This window comes from Lagenorhynchus albirostris, chromosome 2 (assembly GCF_949774975.1).
Source record: "Lagenorhynchus albirostris chromosome 2, mLagAlb1.1, whole genome shotgun sequence".
Lineage (NCBI taxonomy): Eukaryota > Metazoa > Chordata > Mammalia > Artiodactyla > Delphinidae > Lagenorhynchus > Lagenorhynchus albirostris.
This window is the reverse complement of record NC_083096.1, coordinates 88,895,433-88,918,430: the sequence shown is the minus strand read 5'-3', so window position 1 is coordinate 88,918,430 and position 22,998 is coordinate 88,895,433. Positions and strand designations below refer to the sequence as shown.

Here is a 22,998-nt window from a genome sequence, read left to right as displayed (position 1 = left end):
TGTCACTGGGCACTTCCAGATGAGCATTTTCTTCTTTTGAATTTTATCTGGCATCTGTAAACCATTCTCTATCTGCACAGATAAGGATCCAAGTAGAAGCTATCCAATCACTTGCATGACCAGAGAGAAAGAAAATTATTTTGGTAGATGCATGTATCACAATTATTCTGTACCTAGTTTTTCTGGGTTGCTGATATTGTCCTTTAGAATTTGGGTTGTATAATATAAAGATCACATCCCATTAAAAAAGGCTCACCATTTGCCTGTTCAAGGCTGCTTTTTCAAGTAATTATAATTTGCTATAAATGAAAATCTTCACTCTTGAGTGCAGTTTGAGGTGACTTTTATTTTAATTATACTTACTGTTATTCACAAACTTCTCAGACTTGTGTAGGAACACTAACCATTGTCTTATGCAAAACACAACTGGAATAAATTTACTATAGCTACTTTTCTCATTCATTAGTAATTAAAATCTCATATCAGAGACTAAGCTTCATGAAACTATCACAAGCATGTGTATACACCAGTTAGCACACTATCTGGCCTTGTGGCAGGAATCAAATCAATATCTACAGAATCTCTTGTGCAAAGCTTAAGCAATAAAAGTGCTCACATGAATTCAGGTCTGCTTCCCTTTAAAGTTGGATTCCAGACGAAATAAATTTTATAAAGACTATAAGAAATGTATTAACATGGTAAAACTATTACTTCAAAACCCAATTTTAAAGGAGCTGTTGAGCACTGCTGATTATTTGGGGTCCTGAAACATATCTCACATAAGTGCTCCAAACAAAATATGATTTGTAATGTTTTTTAAAATGTGAGAAGCTGGATTTTGCAGACTGCTTGGTGCACTTCTGGTTGTTTCTCTTAAAAAAGTAGAAAAAAATCTACAATTTTGTAGTCCTTTGGTTTTATTTTCTGGGATAAAAAAGTATAGGCATAAATGTTTTTTCACGGTCCTCTTGAAGATATCCTTTAAAACAACACCAAATGGCTTAATTCATGTCTCTTGATTATCAGGATTCTTTGATATCACTGTCAGCCTTGATTAACTGGTTGAAAATTTCAGAGCAGAATAAGTAACTTTCATGAATATTTCCCCAATCCCTGAGAATCATAATCACCATAGGTATATTTTGTCCTTTCATCATACATCTCTGGAAAGTAGCCGTGTTCGTTCATTGTTAATAGGGCAAGGAGCAGTGTCATAGAGGGTTAATCCATGTAAAGTGGCTTCTACCCGTAAAGAAATTTTCTGGAACAGAAAAGAACATTACATACAGAAGTTTGCTCCTTAAAGACAGATCACACGTTCAATATTTTCTGAGGAATACCTTTTGGGATTAGGAATGTAAATCAATTCTAATGAGTAACAAGAGAGAGACAGCTGTTGTACTGCTGTAGTACCAACAGAAATGGGAAAAATAAGCTTCTTTCCTCAAAAGTTCCTTGGTGTTCTTTGGTTTCTATGAGGAATCGGTAAAACTAAATGTTGAGGATGGCCTATGTAAATGTAGGCGGAGTTGATAAAAGTTCTCTGAATTTCTGCAAATTCAGTTGTTTTACAACCCTATTTTCAAGACTGGACCTTGCTAACAAAACACTATTTCTCGAAACATAGAAACAATTCACCTGAGAAGTTCCTCTTCCAGCATCACCGCTTAAGAAGTTAATTTTCGAAAAGGCAAGAGTTGCTATAGAAAGCTTTCTTATTCCACCTGAAGGAGGTTTGACTGCATAAATCTAATTCTACATTTCCTTACCTGAAAATCACGAATATAAGTCAGGAAAAAACCGAAGAAGGAAAGTGACATAGACCATTCTGCTGCAGTAGTGATCATGTGAAGCACATAACCCTTAAGTGACAACAAAAAAAGAATAATTCTATGAAATTTCATTCAAATGATCTATAATTTTTCTCAAATAAGAAACCTGTAATATTTATAAACCAATCTGCGTTCTGAATATCAACCCCTGATTTATTTAACATATCTCTAGAATTAAAGGCAGACATTAGAAATAGTCCTAAATGATCTATCATAGTTTCATCCACAGCAAGTAAAATTTTCATTTGAATAACTAAGACAGGAGAACTTCTACTCTACAACCAAGAAGTTACTACCTTTCCCAAAGCCACGAGTCATTAAATGCCACTAAAAAAAGTTTAAGTAAACGATGCTCATGATAAACTTAGTGCCATTTTTTGAGCATTAAATAATATATGGATTTTAATTAGGAGAACCTAGTAAATTATTTCATTTAGTCATTCTCACAAACATGTCCTATCTAGGGCTGATTCTTTAAAAATAATTTAAAATAAAATGCCACCTGAGTGGTTTGTGAAAACAGATGGACTCATTTTATTACCTATTCAAGTATATGTCCCACCTCGCTTTTTCTCAGTATCAGAGATGCTATGTCCATTCAGATATCCACTATATTGGAACCCAAATGCAGAGTCCATAATAATAAACTTCCAGATAACAAAAAGTAGGAAAAGAAATTTTTTTCAATTCAGAAAACAAGTATTCTACTAATAAAAGATTTCAGTCAGATATACTGCATACTATATCCACCTCTAGAGGAGTCAATTTCTGAGAAAACTCTTTGCCATCACAATTCTCTTCAGATTTTGAAAATGTTCACAGACCACAAAGTGACAGGAGAATGTGGATGGTTCTACATAAACTCTATCATTTATAGAAAATAATCCTAAGACATCACTGATTCTTCTACTGAAAAACTTTTATTGTTAGTAGTGAAATGACAAATACATCAAAATCAACCAAACAGTCATCTTTACTATAAAACTAAGTTTTATAGACTCTCAGTTCTTACTTTGTCCTCAGGATTCCAATGGAGTTTCTGTACTATATCAGCACCAAAACTGCCACTGTACAAAAGTGATGAACAAGTCAGCACTGTAAAAAAAGTAAGTCAAGGAAGAATCTCAGGGAAGACCTGTAAGTTTAATTTAAAACAAAACAAAAATCTCTTTAAAGATATAAAAGGATTACACATACATTTGTTTCCAAGGTCCAAACCCATTTCTTGAAGACATCATGTTACATGGCAGTAGTAAAATTTAAAATGTGCCCAGAAGATTACTATGATGCATAGTCAATCCCTCTTTGCTCAATAATTCATTAGTTCTATCATAAACTTTTGCTACATAATTGTTCTCAAGGAGGGCACTAACTAATCCTTCCTGTCTTTGAAGTAAGTATGATTAGGCTAGACATTATCTTTGTTTCTAGCTCAGTCACTAGGTACCATGTAAATATTTGAATTTCACGTTTCAAATTCTTTGATTTAGGGTTTACTAAACCCAAGAATATCACCCACAAAAGGCCTACTTACAATATGCCAACAATGTTCACTTAAGTTTTGTTATTCAATTCCAAGTGTAGCCACATTCTACAGCAAAGGATACTGCTAAATGCACTTACTCCACACCAGATAACCAACAGTAGTCTGATCCAGAAGACTTGTTTGCCGTGAATTTTGGGCTGCATTTGGTAGGAAAGGATAGTCTGAACAAACATGTATAATGAGCCCATGCCAAAGGTGAGCACAGCTCCACATACATGTACAGCAAAAAAGGTGGTTTTCTGAGAAGTAAAAGGAAGAAATAAGTAAATAAAAGAAACCCCAAACGCATCGACAACACAATATTTAAAAGCACAAGCCCAGCGATTTCAATAGGACATTCACTGAGTGGAAAAGCTCTGCAGATTCTACAAATTATTTCCTGAAGTAATTTTCCCTCAGTACTCAGCATAAACCTGAGAATTACAGTAATCCATATTACTTCATATGCTACTACTGAAAACATGATAGTAATTATTCATTTACACATTAAATAATAAACTTTAGAAATAAGTAAATTCCATAGTATACTAAATGGTGATATGGGTTATAGAAAGAGTAGAACAAGTTAAAGAAGACTAGGATGCTTGGGAATGCAGGGGGTAGGGAGTCTCAACTTAAACCTAATTAAAATCTAAATGCAATTTAAAGGCTCAACAAATTAAAACATCCCCCCTTGTCTCTAGTTTGATTGGTTTTGATAAATTATACAATGAGGGATTACCATAAATTGTAGTTATCTTCTCCTTTACCTTACTCTTTGTTTTCACTTTTTAATTAATTTTTTTCCTTTGCCTTACTCTTATCAGTATCCATTTACATTTTACTGTATATGTCCCTGTTTAAAAGTGATGACAGTAGTTCACCAAAAATTCTACTATCAAAGGCCTTTGGTTGAACTGTATTTTTCTAAACTGATGCTGTCTGTATGTCATTTGCTTGAGAAGGTACTATGCAGCACTTGGTAAAGAGGGTATGACGAAGGTAACAGGAGAAGAGAGGTTAGGTTAGGGGTTGGTTCCCTCCTTCTACAATCAACTGTGCTAATTCACAGAGTCCACTTTTTTAGTTGAAGGTACAAGAAGTTTCTAGTATAAAGAAATAAAAGGTTATAAAGCAGAAACTAACACACCATTGTAAAGCAATTATTCCCCAATAAAGATGTTAAAAAAAAAAAAGAAAGAAAAGGTAACAATTTATTTGCCAATGGCATTGGTTTCCTTTTGGAGAGAGAAAGTGCTACTTCGATAAGGTTTGGGGTGTTTTAACTGGCAATAAGTTATGAAAATTGGGAAGGGAAAAAAAGTCATTGTTACTACCACTCTGGGTAACAAAGAAAAAAAAAACATTCAGCACCCATAAAACATAATACAAAATGGTAATATCTTCTTGGTTCATGTGAATTTACCTATATATGTAGATATATGGATAAAGGCTGCAAAAATGAAACTGACTATTTTAGGGCTAAGAGCAAGAATATGGGTGAATTTTTCTCCATAAAAATATTCTCGCATATATTTGTCGACTGAAGAGAAAAAAAAACACAACCTAAAAGTTGAGAATTATATTTTATTTGGCAAACTTTCTGAAGACTTCAAGCCCAAGAGGCAGCCTCTCACATGGCTCTAAGGGACTGCTTCAAGACAAAAGGGAGGAGCCAGGACATATAGGAGTTTTACAACAAAGAAAATTACTGTTAATTAAAGAAAACCAGGTATCTCAAATTAATTTTGTGCTTTTCTGTTTGGGAAGATGCAAGAGTCAGGGGCTCACTGAAATCATTCCATTGATAAGCACCTTAGCTGTCTAGGGCCAGTATCCAGCCCCATCCTGAGTCCCCTCAGGGTGTACCGTTGGTGGGTGGCTGCACGCCACCCATCTGTCTCCATCCTGAGTTTCCTCAGGGCTCACTGCCCGGGTGGCTGTAGTGGCTTGATGGCTGCAATACCCTTTGTTTACGGAAATGGCAGGCAATGTTTTTCATTCATATATTGATGAAGCTAAATACAGATACAGCCTGACCAATGCCCACATGTGATCAGTACACAGTTCCATCAACAAAATCCTGTAGTTAAAAAGAAAAATAAAGAATGGAGAGCATTTACTACTGTATTTTTATAATCAAAAGAGAGGTATATAAAACTGGTTTTAACTGGCCAGCACTTCTGCTTAATCCACTCAATTTTGTCATTTTAGAGACTAGGAAAATAACAAAAGATCTTGAAACGGGCAAGAGATTATTCTTTCAATGGAATACTAGAGCCTCTGGGAATGGTTCTACAGAAGTGTGAATTTTACTTGTCTTTGATTAGGCTATTTTGCAGAGAGAACTTGTGCAATGATGGATATTATGTGTATAGACAAAAGTTAACTTATTGAAAATGCATAATAACACAAATAATCCATATGAATAGAAATGCATATTGTGTCCTATTGAATGAAATTGACTATCACTCTGTGAATAATGACCAGTTTTGCTAGCTTTGCATCTATCTGTAAATTCATTTGAGCATTCCTTATCTGATTATAAATGTGTGGTACTTTGATTTCTCTTTTGAAGTGGTTTGTATTACCTACTATTCCTCTCATTAGTAAATTAAATACAATCTTTGACATGTACAAAAGTCACGATTTTACCTTCTTTAAAAATATATCATTTAACAAAGACAAAAAGGTATTCTTTGACAAAGACAGAGAAATTACAGAGATATGTGTGGTCAGGGGCAAATGTTTGCTATAGAACTTAAAAACTATGTATTGAGTGGCCTGTAATCTTCACCTAAAAGCAGTTAACAAAATTTAAGAACTAATCTTTATTCCTTCCAAAGTCTCCATGAGGATAAATTTTCTAGGAAGGGAGAATGTCATGTGACAACAGAGGCATAAATTATAGAGTTATGTTGCCACAAGCCAAGAAATGCCAAGAATTATTAGAAGCTGGGAGAGAGACATGGAATAGATTCTCCCTCTGAGCCCCCAAAAGGGAACCAACCCTACCAACACCTTGATATCAGAATTCTGGCCTCCTGAACTCTGAGAGAATAGATTTCTGTTATTTTTAAGCCACCCAAATTGTAGTATTTTGTTATGACAGCCCTAGAAAATTAACATCGATTTCTGCCTAGTTATCCCTTTCAAGTTTCCTTGAGGATGAATATCCTAGTGCCAACTAAAGAATGTCGCTCGCCATCTGGCCCTACAAGGATTGAGTCATTAGCCACGGTAGTCACTGACCTTCAACATACTCTGAAAGGAGCTCAGGGCAGAGATCAGGAATGAGGCACTCTGCTCTGTGGAAACTGGCAGAACAGGCCTTCAGACAGTTAGATGTTTTCAGGAGACAATTTTATGAACCCAATTTCTTGCTTCTTCCCATACTTAGAAAAGCACTAAGATCATTAACTAAGATATCTGTGCCTTGTGACTAGCAGAGACCTTCTACTGAGATGTGTGTTTGACAGCACGTACCCTTTCTCCAATAACACATATATGCTGACCTCCCCCCTTAACCTCTTTGGAGCAGTCTCTCAGAGCTATCTCAGAGGCTGCCTCCGGGCTATCGTCCTCAGTAAGTCCCCAATAAAACTGCAACTCACATCCCTCACGTTGTACGTTTTTATTTCAGTAGACATTAGGAAGGGAAATATTCCTAGGCACTGAGGACACATATTTGTTTTGCTGCATGTTTTTTTTTCTTGTGGCTGTGAGGCTTGCAGGATCTTACTTCCCCGACCAGGGACTGAACCCGGGCCCTCAGCAGTGAAAGTGCAGAGTCCTAACCACTGGGTCACCAGGGAAGTCCCTTGCTGCGTGTTTTTATACACACTTGTTTTCAAAGAAATTAAATATGTATTTTTTTAAGTCAGAGTTTTTGTGCTAAGTACTCTGTTAGGTGCTGGATATACAATGGTGAACAAAACCACTGAGCTATAATTAGTGGAAATATATCAACTAAAATTTTTTTAAATAAATCTAAAAAACATAGATAAAAAATTAGACTATAAAAAGTGCTGCACAGAATTAGTTTCCAGAGGCCTGGAGAACATAAAGAAAGAAAACCTGAAATATATAGGAGGAAATCTATTGACAAAAAAAGACTTCCCTGAGGAAATATAGTCTGCCTACATCTATTTAGGCTTGGGGCTGTGGAATGTGCAACAGAAGAAACAATGTATGAAACAGAGTAAACCGGTCTTATTTAAGGAACACAGAAAGACCCCGTGTTATGTACAATATTAGGAGGGGAATGATGTAGAATGAGGCCAGACAGGTAGAAAGTAGCCAGATCACAAAAGACCTTTGAGTTAATTAAGCAGTTTGGCAGTTTAACAAATTATTTTTTGCTCTCTTGATTCTATCTCTTTTCATGTGACCTTGGACCTGTGAGCTTTAAACAGTGGTACAAGGAAACAGAATGAGGTGTACATATATTTCCAAAAGATTACTTTGGCTGAGGCATCAAATTAAAGGGATGTAACAGTGAATGCAGAGGAACTATTAGGGAGGCTAGGGCAGTAATCCAGAGGAGAGGTGATGAAATCTAAACTGGTTGAGAAGGAGATGGCAGAGACAATAGAAATGAAAATGGAGAGAAGCAGATGTTTTCAAGAAATATTTAAGAGATAAAACCAACAAGTCCCTACTTTAAAACAAAGTTCTTGCCTCTCTTCCAAGTTAAGCTCTCTAACTGTAAACCATTTATAGACCTGGTTTGTGTACAATTTTTCCATATATGAATCAACTAGAGTTTATCTCTGCAAGAGAGAAGTGGGGACAGGAGAAAGAGACAATGCATTCACCACTTTAAATAAGCAGTGAAAGTTTACATTAGAAAGGAAGGAAGGAGAACTGTTTGATATGTAGGTTATGCTACAGGGTCTGCTTATAAATAGGGTCCAGCAATAATTTGCAATGGGTGCTATTAGGAACTGCCATTGGAATTTACTGGACTGTGTAAAAAAGTATTAGTTACTAACAGGAATAGTATGCTATATGTGGAGGTCACTTTGGAATCCATTTTTACCATACAGTCATGAGATATTGTTAAACTGATCAAGGGATAACTGGAGCAAAGAATCACTATCCATATACTAAAAACCTCCAAATGACTTTTTTAAACACTGAGCTATACAAACTGATTAGGGAAAGCAGGACCCTATTTGTGGTAGACAGCTAGCTAGTTGTCTACAAAAGTTTTTGTGTCCCTTCCATAGTATAGAGTTGCCCTGGGAACTGATGCCCAGCAAGATTACATTTCCCAGCCCCTCTTACATCTAGCAAAAAGGAATGCCAGTGGAATGATGCGAGTCACTGCCAGGTCCAAGTTTCTAAGAAGTAGGGGTGAATTGTGCATGTTCTCTTTGACTGTTTCAGGCAGCTAGATGCAGAAGACCACAGAGTTTTAGGGAATTGCAGGGCCCAAAGATGGACAGTGTCTGGGCCTTAAATCACTGTGGGAGGAAGGCCATCTATCAACCAAAAATACCTGCACTGGATGCATGTATGTAAGAAATAAACTTCAATTGTGCTGTATGTGTAGGGCTGATTCATTTTGTTGTGCAGTGGCGGCTAACACAACATTATAAAGCAACCATACTCCAATAAAAATTAAACAAACTTCAATTGTGTTAAGCCACTGAAATTTTGGACTTCGTTATAGCAGCAAGCATTACCCTAATATCCACTTGGATTATACTTAAAGAGTTTACTAGTATTAACCATTACTAAAAAACTGAAAAATAGGAGCATTCAATCAGAAGCATTATAGGAATGGAGAACTTTGAATAAAAAAGAGAGATGGAATATGCCTTTATACATGTATTTGTATGATGAGGGTGTGTTTGTATGTCTGAATAGCTACTAGATGTCGAAACAGGTTACCAAATGTATAGACTGAAACTCTAAAGACTGCAGGGATTAATAAAAAAAGCACCATATGCTTAGGATGCAGCTGGTATTACCAAAGACTCCTCTGAAAGAATGTCAGTAGAAAGGAACGTGGAGACTTTACAAATATTTGCTGAAGGCTGACTGCTACCTTAACATAAAGAATTCCCTGAGAAAAAAACTGGAAAAGCTATAGCTCCTCCCTTGACTTCCTCATTTAAGTGGCTGGGCACCTAGGGATGCAGGCAATAAACAGGAACATCTAAACAAGAATATAAAAGAGTTAAATGAGTGTGACTTGTTAGGCATAATAAAAAAAGAGTTTAAGTCTGTAATTGTGTCACTTATAATTTATGTCAATTCTCTCTGGTCTTGGAGTAATTTCCAACTAAGTAGTAATAAAGAATCTAGTAAGTAAAGAGTCCCGAGGATCTTTAAAAAGTTATAATAATTTGTATTTGTTCAGAAGATTACTGAGAATGAATTTTTCTAATTTCTAAGAGGGTCAAGTAATTTAAAGGCAGTGGATTCCATTTTGTTAAGGCAAAAAACAATAACTACATGTAACTGAATCTTTCACGTTAACTTTCTTAGCATGTATTTTTATGTACTTCAGGAAAATACCTGTGCTGAGCTAAAACACAAACCTGGAAGTTTGCCACAATAGAAAGTCCTAAACAACTCAGTAATCCAAGTACAAGGCCAGCCTTGTTTAATTTGATGATACGACTCTCTTCAGGATTCAGAGCATGAACTTGCTTATAACGAACATAAATGGTCGCAATGCCTGGGAAGAGATAATCGGAAAAACAACAAAGTAATAAATAACTAAGGAATAAAGTTGCCAATAAAGAGCTCACAAAGGTCACTGCTATCCAGAAACATAGAGTTTCCTTTTAAAGCTAATCTGATAGAAGAAAAAACAATAAAAAAACAAACAAACAGAAAAAAAAACGGCTGTAGATTTTAAAGAACTTTTAAGGTTGCATTGTGAAACTACTGCTACCTCTGTGTGACTGAGCAAGTCGTTTGCCTCCCGTAGCCCTCATATTAAAAATATTTAGGAAAGGGCTTCCCTTGCGGCACAGTGGTTAAGAATCTGCCTGCCAATGCAGGGGACACAGGTTGGAGCCCTGGTCTGGGAAGATCCCACATGCCACGGAGCAACTAAGCCTGTGTGCCACAACTACCAAGCCTGTGCTCTAGAACCCACGAGCCACAACTACTGAGCCCGCATGCCACAACTACTGAAGCCCGTGCACCTAGAGCCCATGCTCCTCAGCAAGAGAAGCCACCTCAATGAGAAGCCCGCGTACCACAACGAAGAGTAGCCTCCGCTCGCCGCAACTAGAGAAAGCCCACGCGCAGCAACGAAGACCCAATGCAGCCAAAAATAAATAAATAAATTTATTTATTTTAAAAAAATTTAGCAAAAATTTAAGAGATTAAGTTTGATGTTTTTTGAAAATCTCTAGAAATAAATTTTACATAAAACACAAAATATTCTATATGATTAGCATTAAAATCTAAAGTAATTAGGTCTAGAACACATATAAAATGAAAGGCAAAAAACACTGAAGGATTATTTGCCTTGCTCCCATTTCATTTTATTTCAAATTACTACAACTTGGCTCAATCAGATATAGCAGTCGTTTACACAGAAAAATAAAACCCACTTGACTGTCCTTATTGGTTAAGAATCATTTTTTTAACTTCAATGTTTGACCTGACCAAATAATAAACATCATATGGAAAAATGCAAATATTTTAAACAATCACGATTGATGGAAGAAGTATTATTTTAGTAAACCATTAATAAAAAAATTGGTTCAGGGACTTCCCTGGTGGCGCAGTGGTTAAGAATGCACCTGCCAATGCAGGGGACACGGGTTCCATCCCTGGTCTGGGAAGATCTCACATTCCGTGGAGCAACTAAGCCTGTGTGCCACAACTATGGAGCCTGAGTGCCACAGCTACTGAAGCCCATGTGCCTCAAGCCCAGGCTCCGCAACAAGAGCAGCCACAGCAGTGAGAAGCCCGTGCACCGCAACAAAGAGTAGCCCCCACTAGCCGCAACTAGAGAAAGCCCACGTGCAGCAACGAAGATCTAACACAGCCAAAAATAAATTAATTAATTAATTAATTTCAAAAAATAATGAACAGGAATGTAAAATACTGTAGTAGAACTCAATTTCTTTGGCATTAGAATATCACTCAAAAATCAAAACACGGTTCCATAGCTATTCTCAAACTTCTGAAGTGTTTATCTTAAAGGAATTTTGTTGGGGTCAGCTGTGGTCAGTGTGTTTACAGCTCTTTGTCCTTTATTGGTTGCTTAAGAAATCCACTTAGGGCCTCAAGGAACATTTGGTTATACTTTACAACTTCTATAAGCAAGTATATTTGGTTATACTTTACAAGTTCTATTTATATAGTAGTCAAATAGCCTTATAGGTATTTTTAAAAGATTTCCATAATTTAGCATTTCTAGAAATTTTTACTTTAAAAGAAACATATCTGTGATCAATGATTTAGTGATAACATTCCTTCAATTGTAACTAGAAAGTAAAATAAATAACCCAACAGTGTTGAAAGAAGAAAAGGGCAATTCAGCTATTAATTTTGATTGTTAAAACCACTCTCACTACTTACATAAAACTGCAGCAATATTTAACATTGCCCCAAACAAGCATTTTTCTGGAGCTACTGTACCAGTGTCACTGAAAGAAAAAAAAAAAAGGTATGAGGATTTCTCATATTAGATTTAGTATACACATGTATTTCTTCTAAGGGGTAAGAAACAAAAGGGGTTATTTCAAATCCTTTATCTTTTTATAAATCTATGAGCTCAACTCTTACATAATTTTATAATAAGAACATGATAATTTGAGCTCGCAATAATTGCCTTGTTCACTTTTTTCTTATATCACTTAAGGTTATTTCTTTTTCACATAATAGAAATCACTATGATTTGATAACAAAGCTATCCTTATTATGTTAAGGCTGCATTATTAACTTACATCAGTCAGGCGGCACGTTTACCTGTCTCACCTGAATATTCTCTAAACACCAAAGGACCTTTCATGATTCTTTTGGCATCTGTTATTCTCGCCTATAATTCAATTAACACCTAATCGTTTCCTGATTAATTTTAAAAAATATTTATCAAGCACCTGCCAGCATTGTCAGACAGCATTTTAGGGACAGGAACACAGTGGTAAGTACAAGAGACCAAGCCCTTACCCTTCTAGAGATTCCACTCAAGACAGCCTTGCTGACTCACACAGCTCTCAGTCCAGACTTCTATTAAAATCACAGATCACGCTGTGCTGCAATATGTCTGTTACATGCCTGTCTTTCAGCGCAGGGTGAAATGCATAGATCCTGATTAATAGTCCACCATTTACTACAACTGGGGAACCTTGAGAACATTCTTTTATATACCTAAGATGGTTCCCTATCTGTGAAATGGGGCTATCAATTCCCTCCCAGCCTCATCAGATCAACATGAGGAAACAAAACTGTGGTTGTGCATGTGAAGTGTCTAGCACAGCAGCAGACACACAAGGGACACCCAGTAAATGTTAGTTCCTTCCCCTTCTCTCAAGCTACTGAAAAGATTAAAAAGACAAAGTCTTTAGCCTCAAATTGAAGTACTATAGGAAAGAGGTAAGAAGGATCTCAACTCAGACAATGTAATGGGAATAAAAAAGAAATGGAAAGTCATATCCGCTAAGGAATCAATAAGATTTGGCGAACATTTGGATTAGGTTTAGGAAAAGTAAAGCATCAAATATGAATTCTAAGGATTGCTCCTTCCCACTCTAAAATGTTTCTTCAGACACAAAAGATTTTGTTACTCTTTGATCATCTTCAGGGAGTGGGGATTATGTTTCGTTGTTGTCGTTCCTTCTACCTTTCAAGTTTTCAAGAATAATGCATATGTATTATTCTTATAATCAGAAAAAAAATCCATAATTTTAACAGTCATATTCCAAATGATGCTCCTGTTCTGGATTACCCCATAAGTAAATAACAGCATGCACTTCCAAGATGGCTGGCTAAGTGTGCTCTGGATCGGAATGACAAACTGGCCTAGAAGTGAAAACATCCATCAGCATCGCACTTCAACCCAGTAGTCATCAAACTATTTTGATCACACACCGTCCAAAAAAAAATTGTCTGATCATCATTATATGTTATTTATCATATTATTATACATATACTAAATATAAGTTTAAATAGTTTTTTTTTTTTTTTTTTGGCCGCACCGAGTGACTTGTGGGATTTTAGTTCCCTGACCAGGAATTGAACTCAGGCCCTCAGCAGTGAGAGTGTGGAGTCCTAACCACTAGACTGTCAGGGAATTCCCAAATGTAAGTTTAAATATTTTGAAATAAAAAATACATAGAAGTTCTAAAAAATTCTTCTTATACCCCAGTGGCTAGTCTCATGCACCCTACTTGAGCATTCACTACCTGAACTAAGAGAACACCTGAAGTACACTTGCAGTAGAATTGTCTTTGAATTGTGAATTGTCTTTGAAGTGAAATTTATATTTGGTTATGTCTTTTGGGGACTTTAATAATTAAGCCTTTTAGGTAGGGTCTATGAACTGAAAGGAATTCTGCAGAGTACCTAGTCTAACTCAACCACTGAATTTAAATATATTAGAATGTTGGAGAAAGTTCCCCGTGCAACAATACTAAGTTCATTTGCAAAAAAGTTAAAAGGTAGAAGGACAGAGACAGAAAAGGAAGTGCCTGGGGTCATATCGATCAGAGAATCACATGCAGTACCATTAGAGAACTGAAAGTGAAAAAGAACTCAAACAGACAAGTTCTCTAAGGGGAAATAAAAATGCTGAAGGACGCTCAGGAATATGTATGCTCTCCTGGAATTACTAAAGAATGAACTGGCTCCTTAAGCTGCATGTCCCTCTAGCAGAGTGGTAAACAGAGGTGACTACTTATCAAAATTATTCCTAGAACTGGAAATTTAAATTCTAAAATACCTTTGGATTTTGTAAATCTTCCCAAAGTGGACTCAATTTGTTGGTGTCCTTTGTGCTACGCCATACCATAGTGGTAACAACAAATGTAATGGCAATGCCCTGACCTCTTCTTGACATTTAAAGAAGATAAAGTTAGCCTTTTGGTTTATCATCCTTTAAAAGTTCACTATTTTCTGGGTCGGAAAGGTTATTTTTCAGAAGGTAAACAAATAAATAAATGAAACAACTACAACAAAACAAAACAAACTCTGGAAGGAAATCAACCAAACCATTAATCACCTCTGGAAGGGCAGGAACTAGAGGGAGGCTGGAAGAGTCTTTCACTTTTTATTTTTATAATCACTCTAATAGTGTTTAAAATTTGTTACAATAAGCACATATTGCCTTTATAATTGGGGGGGGAAGAGGGTTATGGACATAGCACATGCAATTGAGTACCCATACTTACATCATGAGTAGTTTTGAAATTTCAAAACTATTATCAATAAATTTAGATACTTAATGTGTCAGAAAGATCTAGGCAACATGTCATAGATCAGCTTGGTGCTTTGTGACCGCCTGGAGGGGTGGGATAGGGAGGGTGGGAGGGAGGGAGATGCAAAAAGGGAAGAGATATGGGAACATACATATATGTATAACTGATTCACTTTGTTATAAAGCAGAAACTAACACACCATTGTAAAGCAATTATACTCCAATAAAGATGTTAAAAAAAAAAAAAAGAGTAAGAGCACAGTCTCTAGAATCAAATGGCCCAGTCAAACTGAATCTTGGTTCCATTAATTACTGAGTCATGTGCCCTTGGACAAACAACTTAATCTCCCTGGACCTTATTTCCTCCTCTACCAACTGGGGGTAATAGTCCTTGCCTCAAAGGGTGGCTGTAAGGATTCAATTATTTAAGACCTGAAGAATGCTTAGAACATTACCTTGTACACAGTAAGTGGATCAATTAATGTTTGTCATTATCATTATTTTTTAATATTATTATTGTTGCTCTAGCATTTTTTAATGGTAAGGGGAGAATAATTCCAATTCTGTCTTCTGAGACCTCAAATAGTTATTTGGAAGACAAGGCACTGAGGTGTCACAATTCACTAAATGAACCTTAGCCCTCTGTCTCCACATTTCTCTATCACATAGAAAGAGCCAAATACAACTTCCTTTTTATGTCCCTTTCACTGTTGTAATATCAAACATAAAAGTTGAATTTTAAAATGTTAAAATTGAATGTTGGGTTCAATGTTAAAATATGAATGAGACATACCATTCTCCATAAAAGAATACATTTCACTGACCTGATATAAGGCAAAACAGGGTCAACATGGTGAAGTGTTATAGCAGTGATATATGAAAATATGAAAGCAGCAGCCGTCCAAATTACAAGGGCTGAAGGAAGGAAACTGAGGCCTTGCTGAAACCACCACATCTCAAACACGTCTCCTGAAGCAGAGAAAAACAAATTAGAAAAGATTATTCACACGTATTTCATCTATTCTGCTTTAGCCATCCCATCCCACAACCTTGTACTTATCATCCTCAGCTGTTTCACTTCTCATCGGCCCCCACACCATCTACTGACACCTGCTCTCCTTCAGCTTCTCAGTTAATGGAACCAAGATTCACCCACTTGCCATATCTAGACACTATCTTTCTCCCCCATCTTTCCACACATAACCAAGTACCAAGGACTGTTTATTCCACCTCCTAAATTTCCTCAAATCTACTCGTTCTCCCCATCGTCACTGCCACTACCCTACTTAAACCACCATCATTTCTTGACCAGATAATTATTATAACCACCTAGACTTGACTTGAAAAATCAGAATGAGCCTTCTAATTCTAAAATACCAACCTGACCACTTTATTCTCCTCCAAAGAACCTTTTAGTGCCTCCCCTATGCCCTTATAAATTGTCCTTCCTCCTTAACATGTCTGTAAGGTCTTTTTGTTGTCCAATCTCTACTTAACCTTTCTGTATTCCTCTCCCACCAGTTCTGTCTGCTCCTAGTTCCTTGCCCTAGCTATCATCATCTTCATCATCATTACAAAAGCAAACACAGTGTTTACTGTGTCAGCAAGGCTACTAAACACCTTAAATACATGATCTCGTTTACTCCTCACAACAGAATTAGAGAGGTTAAGAGAACTGCCCAAGGTCATAGGGCTGCAGTAGAGACAGGACTCAAACTCAGGCAGTTCCAGTCTAACACCAATCACCATGCTATACTGCCGCAGCAAACTTCTTTCAGATCGTCAAGTGTGTCATGCCCTCTTGCGCACCTTTGAAACTTGGTGCACGTTGTTTTGCCTGGATGACTAGACTACTATGGTGTCGCCCCTCCTGCCCCACTACCACCAGTTAACTGCTATACATTTTCAAGCCTCAGCTCTTCTAGCTTCAGCTGAGTGTACCTGCTTTGTTCCCAACAGCAGGCTCACTTTCCCAACCAGGTCATTCATCACACTTAACTGTTACTCGCTTGTTTGGTTCTATCTTCCTCAATAAACTTGAAAGGGCCTACATATACACATACCACTTATCACCATTTTCTCCCTTAAATTCCAGACTGACGATGTTAGTAAGTAATAAGAGGTCAATAATATGAATTAGAAAATATTAATGTATTTGCATGCACTTAATTAAAAAGAATAAATACAGAAATATTTTCAAATTATAAGAAATTACTCCTACACATGTGAAAGTAATTTCGTATTTGGAGGAGTATTTTTTCATAGTGTGATGGACTGAAATTTAGTATTTCCCAAGGACTCTGTAAAAACTTACAATTCTAATCTCCACAATCCTCCAATATGCTCAGCTTCCTCATCTCAGACTGACCTTCCAGATAATAAAACCTCAGCCATTTTTGACTTGTACTTGTCATTTACTCTGATCATCTGACTTGCTGCTAAAATATGTACATTTAAATCTTGCCAAATAAGTTTCTTTTCCTTTATACCTAAAGTCACCATTATAAACTTGATTTGAGTAATTTCCTGTCTGAATTGTCATAATCTCTTTTCTGTTTTTTTTTTTCCTGTCAGCCCTTAACATTCCATCAATTTTACTCTTCTGTTTAGCTAATCATGACAGTTCCTTGCCAAATTCCTATAGGACTTTCCCCAACATAAGTTTATGGGACAATAATTCTCAATTTCAATAAATTTTGATTAACTTCTAAAATCTTTCATGTTTCTCCCTTCATCTCTTTAAATGTTATTTTGTTTTTTGTTGTTGTTGTTTTTGTTTTTGTTTTTGTTTTTGCGGTACGCGGGCCTCTCACTGTTGTGGCCTCTCCCGTTGCGGAGCACAGGCTCCAGATGCGCAGGCTCAGCGGCCATGGCTCGCGGGCCCAGCCGCTCCGCGGCATGTGGGATCTTCCCGGACCGGGGCACGAACCCGTGTCCCCTGCATCGGCAGGTGGACTCTCAACCACTGCGCCACCAGGGAAGCCCTGTTTCTGATAAATTCGATTCTAAAATCTTTAGGAGTCTAGTTCCGTATTTGTTGGTTCTGCCAGCCCTTGTACATGTGTTTTTCTGTTTTTGACTATGAGCTCCTGTTTGGATGATCTTAACTGGGAGTATTCTAAGAGGCTTAGATTAAGGGTGAATCATTCCAGGGAGGGTCTGTATTTACTTTTGCCAAGCACTCTGGCACATTACGAACCTGGGCCGACTTTTAATTTCTTGGCTTCCAGGTTTTTTAGACCATGTAGATAAGTAAATTTGAACCATGAATCTGAGTGATGACAGGCCCTGTAGTTTCAAGTTCTTATGTGGTATCTTTATTCCCCCACCTGGAGCTGTGGTGAAAATGAACAAATTTCTTTGTGATCCCCCTTTGCCAGGAAGGAGGTATTTTTCCTAGCCCACCTTTCGTTGAGTGTATAGATTTTTGAGCGTCCTGGCTGATTTGGGGGGAGGTGGTTCTCCAAGGCCATGAGTTGTACAATTTCAAGTAGAAATATTTACATTTTACTTTTTATGAAAAAGTCATCCCCTGACACACAGGCATCATCTACACAAACTGTATCATGTGAATAGTGTCTCTGGAAGTTGTACACCTGGGAGGTCAAAGGGGTATGAATTCTATCTCTCTACCTTGGGTGGTGAGCAGGGGGAGCTTATCATTTACCTTTGATTGTACTTTATTTCAAAGGCCCCAAAAGAGACACACTACTGGTTTACTACTCTGGTGTCAGCTCTCTTTGACTTTTTAGTCCTGAGAATGTTTCTTTCCTACGTGAACTGCTATGCATTTACAAGGCTAATATATTCAGCATTTCAGTGTTTTGGCAAAAGGGATTTTCAGAACATTTTGTCCACCCCATTGCTAGAAGTATGACCTCTTTTTTTAAAAACAAACAAACAAACAAACACTACAACTCCCAGAATTCTGTGGGTCACATTAGTCTCAGGTATGTTGGAAGGAATGGTCCCAGCCAGGTTCCAGAGTAGTAGATAATGTCAGAGAAGACAGTAGGAGTGGTAGAGATAGATGTCGGAGGATTTCACTGGAGGGACAAGTAGGCGATGGTTCATTTCAAAGTTGGGGGAAAGCACTGTCTTCCTCTAGGGAGAATGGGAGAGCCTATTTTATTTTATTTTACTTTTTTTGGCCACCCCACACAGCTCACAGGGATCTCAGTTCCCCGACCAGGGATTGAACCTGGCCACTGCAGTGAAAGCCGGGTATTCTAACCATGAGGCAACCAGGGAATTCCCACATGACCTCTTCCTTTAATTGTTTTTTCATGTCCAAATCCTTCCTATTCTTCAAAATCAAGCTGAAATACCATCTTCCACACACAACCTTCCCTAATCCCTTTGCATCTGGAAATAAACACCCCTTCCTCTGAGAACATTTGATTTGCACATCTCTTACAGCTCATTATCTTCTAGAGTATAAAAGTTTGGGAGGGTGTCTGAAGTGGATAAAATCCTTGGTGAGGGATTTCACTTCTCTGCCCAAGCAGAGAAGAGGGCCTTGCTCATAAAAATTACTCAATAACCCAAACCAAATTCTCGTAAATCCCAAAAAGGTTCATTATTTTTCCATTTCAGTTAACAGTACAGGAGATCCCTGACTTAACGACAGTTCAACTTAGAATTTTTCCACTTTATGATGATGCAAAAGCAATAAACATTCAATCGAAACCTTACTTTGAATTTTGACCTTTTCCCAGGCTAATGATATGCAGTACAATATTCTTGTGACAGCGAGATGCAGCTCCCAGGCAGACACAAAAATCACAAGGGTAAACAACCGATACACTTACCACCATTCTGTACCCAGACAACCATTCTGTTTTTCACTTTCAGTACAGAATTCAATAAATTACATGAGATATTCAGCACCTTATTATAAAATGGTTGTAGACTAATGTGTTTTGAGCAAGTTTAAGGTGGGCTAGGCTAAGCTACCGTGTTCCTGTAGGTTATATGTATTAAATGCATTTTCAACTTATGATGTTTTCAGCGTACAATGGGTTTATTGAGACATAATCCCATTGTAAATGGAGGAAGATCTGTTCGTACTACCGTTTTTCCAGGCTATCCAGATTCTAAGGTTCCAGATTCCAGATTCTCAGAGTAACCTTAGGTTTTCTCATCCAAAGCCCTCACATGTTGTCGCTAAATGACGGCATTTCTACCTTCAGTCATTGGCAACCATTCTTCTTCCTAGTTGCCAGTGTAAACACTCAAATCAGATTCTCAATTCTCTTGGCCTATTTTTTTCTTACCATCCATCCATTCTATGTGCACTGCCAAATTAACAGTCCTAAAACATTTTTCTGCTCAAAAACGTTTTTTTAAATAAAATTGTGCAAACTTGGGCAAACTTCATTAATTTCTCTGAACCAGTTTCTCCTTTGAAAAATGGCAATAATATTATTGGTAAAAGCTGCACTGTCTAATATAGTCACCACTAGCCACATGTGGCTATTTAAATTAAAATTTCAATTGATTAAAATAAAATAAAATTTAAAATTTCAGTTCCTCAGTTGTACTAGACACATTTCAAGTGCTCAAAAGCCACAGGTGTCTAGTGGCTACCATATAGGATGGTGAAAATATGGTACATTTCCATCATCGTGGAAAAGTTCTATTGGACTAAGCTGGATAATTATTGCAGGAATTACACTGACATAGCACAAGTAAAGAACCTAAACACATTGCTGATACCGGTAACTTTCAGTAAATGGTCTAAAATAATACCCGCTTCAGAGAGGTTTATTCAAGAACTAAATAAGATAATATATGTAAAGATGCTCTCATAGATGGTCAATAAATGTTTGTTCCTCTTTTAGAATGTAAAAGACAAATTACCTGTTTTACAAGTTCTCAAAATCCCAGTCTTCAAATCTGCCCAAAACTGCACCTTTTGTAAATCCTGAAATCCACACACAAAGAAAATAGAGGTTGTTTCGACCCACAGGCTTTTAAAACATGTAAAATTTCAAGTCAATGCACCAATATTGTTCATGGATAGAACACTATGCTATAGTATTATTAACGTTTTCTCTTTTTCTTTAAAGAGTTAACACTTGTGTATTTTATAATGATGTACCATCTGGAATTAAATAATATTTTAAATCTGGGATATCAATTTTCTCATCCTTTCTCACATTAGACATCTTTCGCTGATCTCAAAAAGGATAAAATAAAATGAAAAACACTGAGTTCCTTCCCACAGAAGGAAAGACAATAATGAGGAAAGAATGATAGCTTATTATTAAGCCAAATAAAGCACTGACTAGTCCCTGTGATGCAATGGAAAGAACACAGCTGTAAGATCAGATTTATCTAAGTGCAAATCCTAGCTTTATCACATCCCAGCTGTATGATTTCTGGCAAGTTACTTAGCTTCTCTGAGTTTCAGTATTCTGATTTGTAAGGTAGTTCTGTTCCTTAGAGTAGTACAGAGTAAGCATACAATATAATAATGAAAGGTGATTTGTACAACCACAATTAGCCACAGGGATGGGGAATGACAACACTTCATTCTTTGTATATATGAATCATCTTGGATTCCTATCTCCTTAGGCTTTGAGGGTTCTAGTTATCTAAACTGACAATTTAGAGGAAAAGCAGGGCTTGAAATAGTTTACCAGTTTGCTAAGGACTACTGAGAAATTACTAGGTGAGGAAGACTACTACTGCCTATGTATCATCACACTGGAAAGCTGGAAGCTTGGCTGGCTGACTGCCAGCCAAGCAAAATTAGAATTTTGGTTGCCAGCCAACCAAAAAAAAAATTGGTTAACAATTTAAGAAACTTTTCAAGATACTTGAAAATATGCAGGAATAACCTTCATATAGTAGTGAAAGTGTTTAACAAAATGTTCTTGCATCGCTCACCTATCTCTGCTTTCGTTGAAGATCCGTGAATCAGAACTGCAGTTACAATTTTTGAATTTCACCAATATTTAAATGCCACCAGTGAAAAGATGAATTCCTTACGCTGTCTCCTCTAAGTGGTGACTGCTTAGGAACAATAAAAAAGTAAATTCTGGATATTCCAAGTGAAGAAATAAAGCCCTAGGTACACAGAATCATGCCCAATGCAAATCATAATAGTAAATGGTTATTTTTCGAAACTCTAATTTGGCCTTCTAACAAATGTAATATTCTCGTAACGGTTAAAAAATTAAATAGTCTAGAAAATTAAGTAACTGTTTTACAAGTTGGATCAAATGTTACAGGGAGAGAAGTCGGGGAGAATCTGATGAGGCACTGCAAATTAGAGCTGCATTTGGGTACTGATTTACAAATTTAAATTGGGAGAACTAGGAAAATGTGGTGTTTTGTAAATGTATCCTAATGTAAGCACGGTTGTGAGGATACAAAGGACCAGCCATTTACCTTTCTGTATTGGGCTTCCCGCGACAAAACTCCGCGTAGACTTGAGCTTCGAGTAAACACAAGGTCACCACATACCTCAATTTCAAACCTTCCTCCCCCTTCTACCCCCCACCCCGCAAAAAGGAATCTGAGCCCAGGAGTGACAAAGGGAATGCATACTCAACCACAGTGTTTCGTGGGACTGGGGCTAAGGTTCTCGGTAACCGCTTAAAACAAATAAAACCAAAGAATTATTTACACTCACCGCTGCCTTCTTCCGGAAGCGCGAAGCACTCGGACGAAGAGCTGGATTAACGCGTTGTTTGGTGCCGGGAAAAGATGCGAGAGGCAGAGCTCGGTCGGGCTTGGGGCAAACGGGGCGCGGAGAGGAGGGGAGCTGGGGGGAGAGAGCAAGAACCCGGACGTAAAGGTGAGTAGCGGAGACCTGAGCCCAGCCTGCACCCACTCCCGCCCCCCCCCTCCCCAAGGCCCCCTCGCAGCCCGCCCGCGGCTCCGGCCAGCACCTGGTCCCTCTCCCGCGCGTCGCACAGCGTAGTCTTTGGAGGCAGGGCGAGCTGGCACGCGACTCGCGCGTCCACCGCGGGGGTGGAGGGCTCCCGGCAGCGTCCGCTTCCCTACTCGCCCGATCCCATTCTCTGATATACACCCCTTAGTGGGAACTAGGGCCGGTCCTCATCCCCTTTTTGGCCTACCTTGCTTGGATGTCCCTGCCTGTAAGGACTGCCGGCTCCGGAGGCTGCCGGCAGGACAGAGGCCCCAAAGCGCGCACCCGAGCAGCTAAGCCGGCCCTGGGGCGCGCTCACCACTAGGGGGTGCGCGCTCGCGCCGCCTCCTGTTCCGACCCTATATCC

General features: G+C 37.8%; 1 protein-coding gene across 12 annotated transcripts; it reads right to left on the bottom strand.

Annotated features, from left to right (window-relative positions):
- Window positions 1–326: 326 nt before the first annotated feature.
- Window positions 327–22,965, bottom strand: DRAM2 (DNA damage regulated autophagy modulator 2). Of its 12 annotated transcripts, none has more exons than XM_060139371.1 (12): window positions 22,840–22,965; window positions 22,392–22,523; window positions 22,148–22,193; window positions 21,644–21,769; window positions 20,612–20,675; window positions 15,574–15,718; window positions 11,914–11,981; window positions 9,909–10,048; window positions 3,440–3,617; window positions 2,845–2,927; window positions 1,770–1,862; window positions 327–1,261 (listed from the first exon to the last, which is right to left on the bottom strand). In XM_060139371.1, the coding sequence occupies exons 6-12, from the start codon at window positions 15,702–15,704 to the stop codon at window positions 1,154–1,156; spliced, it is 801 nt and encodes a 266-aa protein (XP_059995354.1). In that variant the 5' UTR covers window positions 15,705–15,718; window positions 20,612–20,675; window positions 21,644–21,769; window positions 22,148–22,193; window positions 22,392–22,523; window positions 22,840–22,965; the 3' UTR covers window positions 327–1,153. The 12 variants fall into 12 exon arrangements, with proteins under 12 accessions (XP_059995354.1, XP_059995355.1, XP_059995357.1 ...); XM_060139372.1 differs by having other exon boundaries at window positions 21,644–21,766; XM_060139374.1 differs by lacking the exon at window positions 22,840–22,965 and adding an exon at window positions 22,651–22,805.
- Between the last annotated feature and the right edge of the window lie 33 nt (window positions 22,966–22,998).

Coding starts and splice junctions, on each gene's coding strand:
- DRAM2 (XM_060139371.1), bottom strand. CDS start 15,704: ATGTGGTGGTTTCAGCAAGGCCTCAGTTTCCTTCCTTCAGCCCTTGTA. Junction 11,982..15,573: donor CCTGTTTTGCCTTATATCAG/GTCAGTGAAATG, acceptor TTTTTCTTTCAG/TGACACTGGTACAGTAGCTC. Junction 10,049..11,913: donor AAATATTGCTGCAGTTTTAT/GTAAGTAGTGAG, acceptor ATCTCTTCCCAG/GCATTGCGACCATTTATGTT.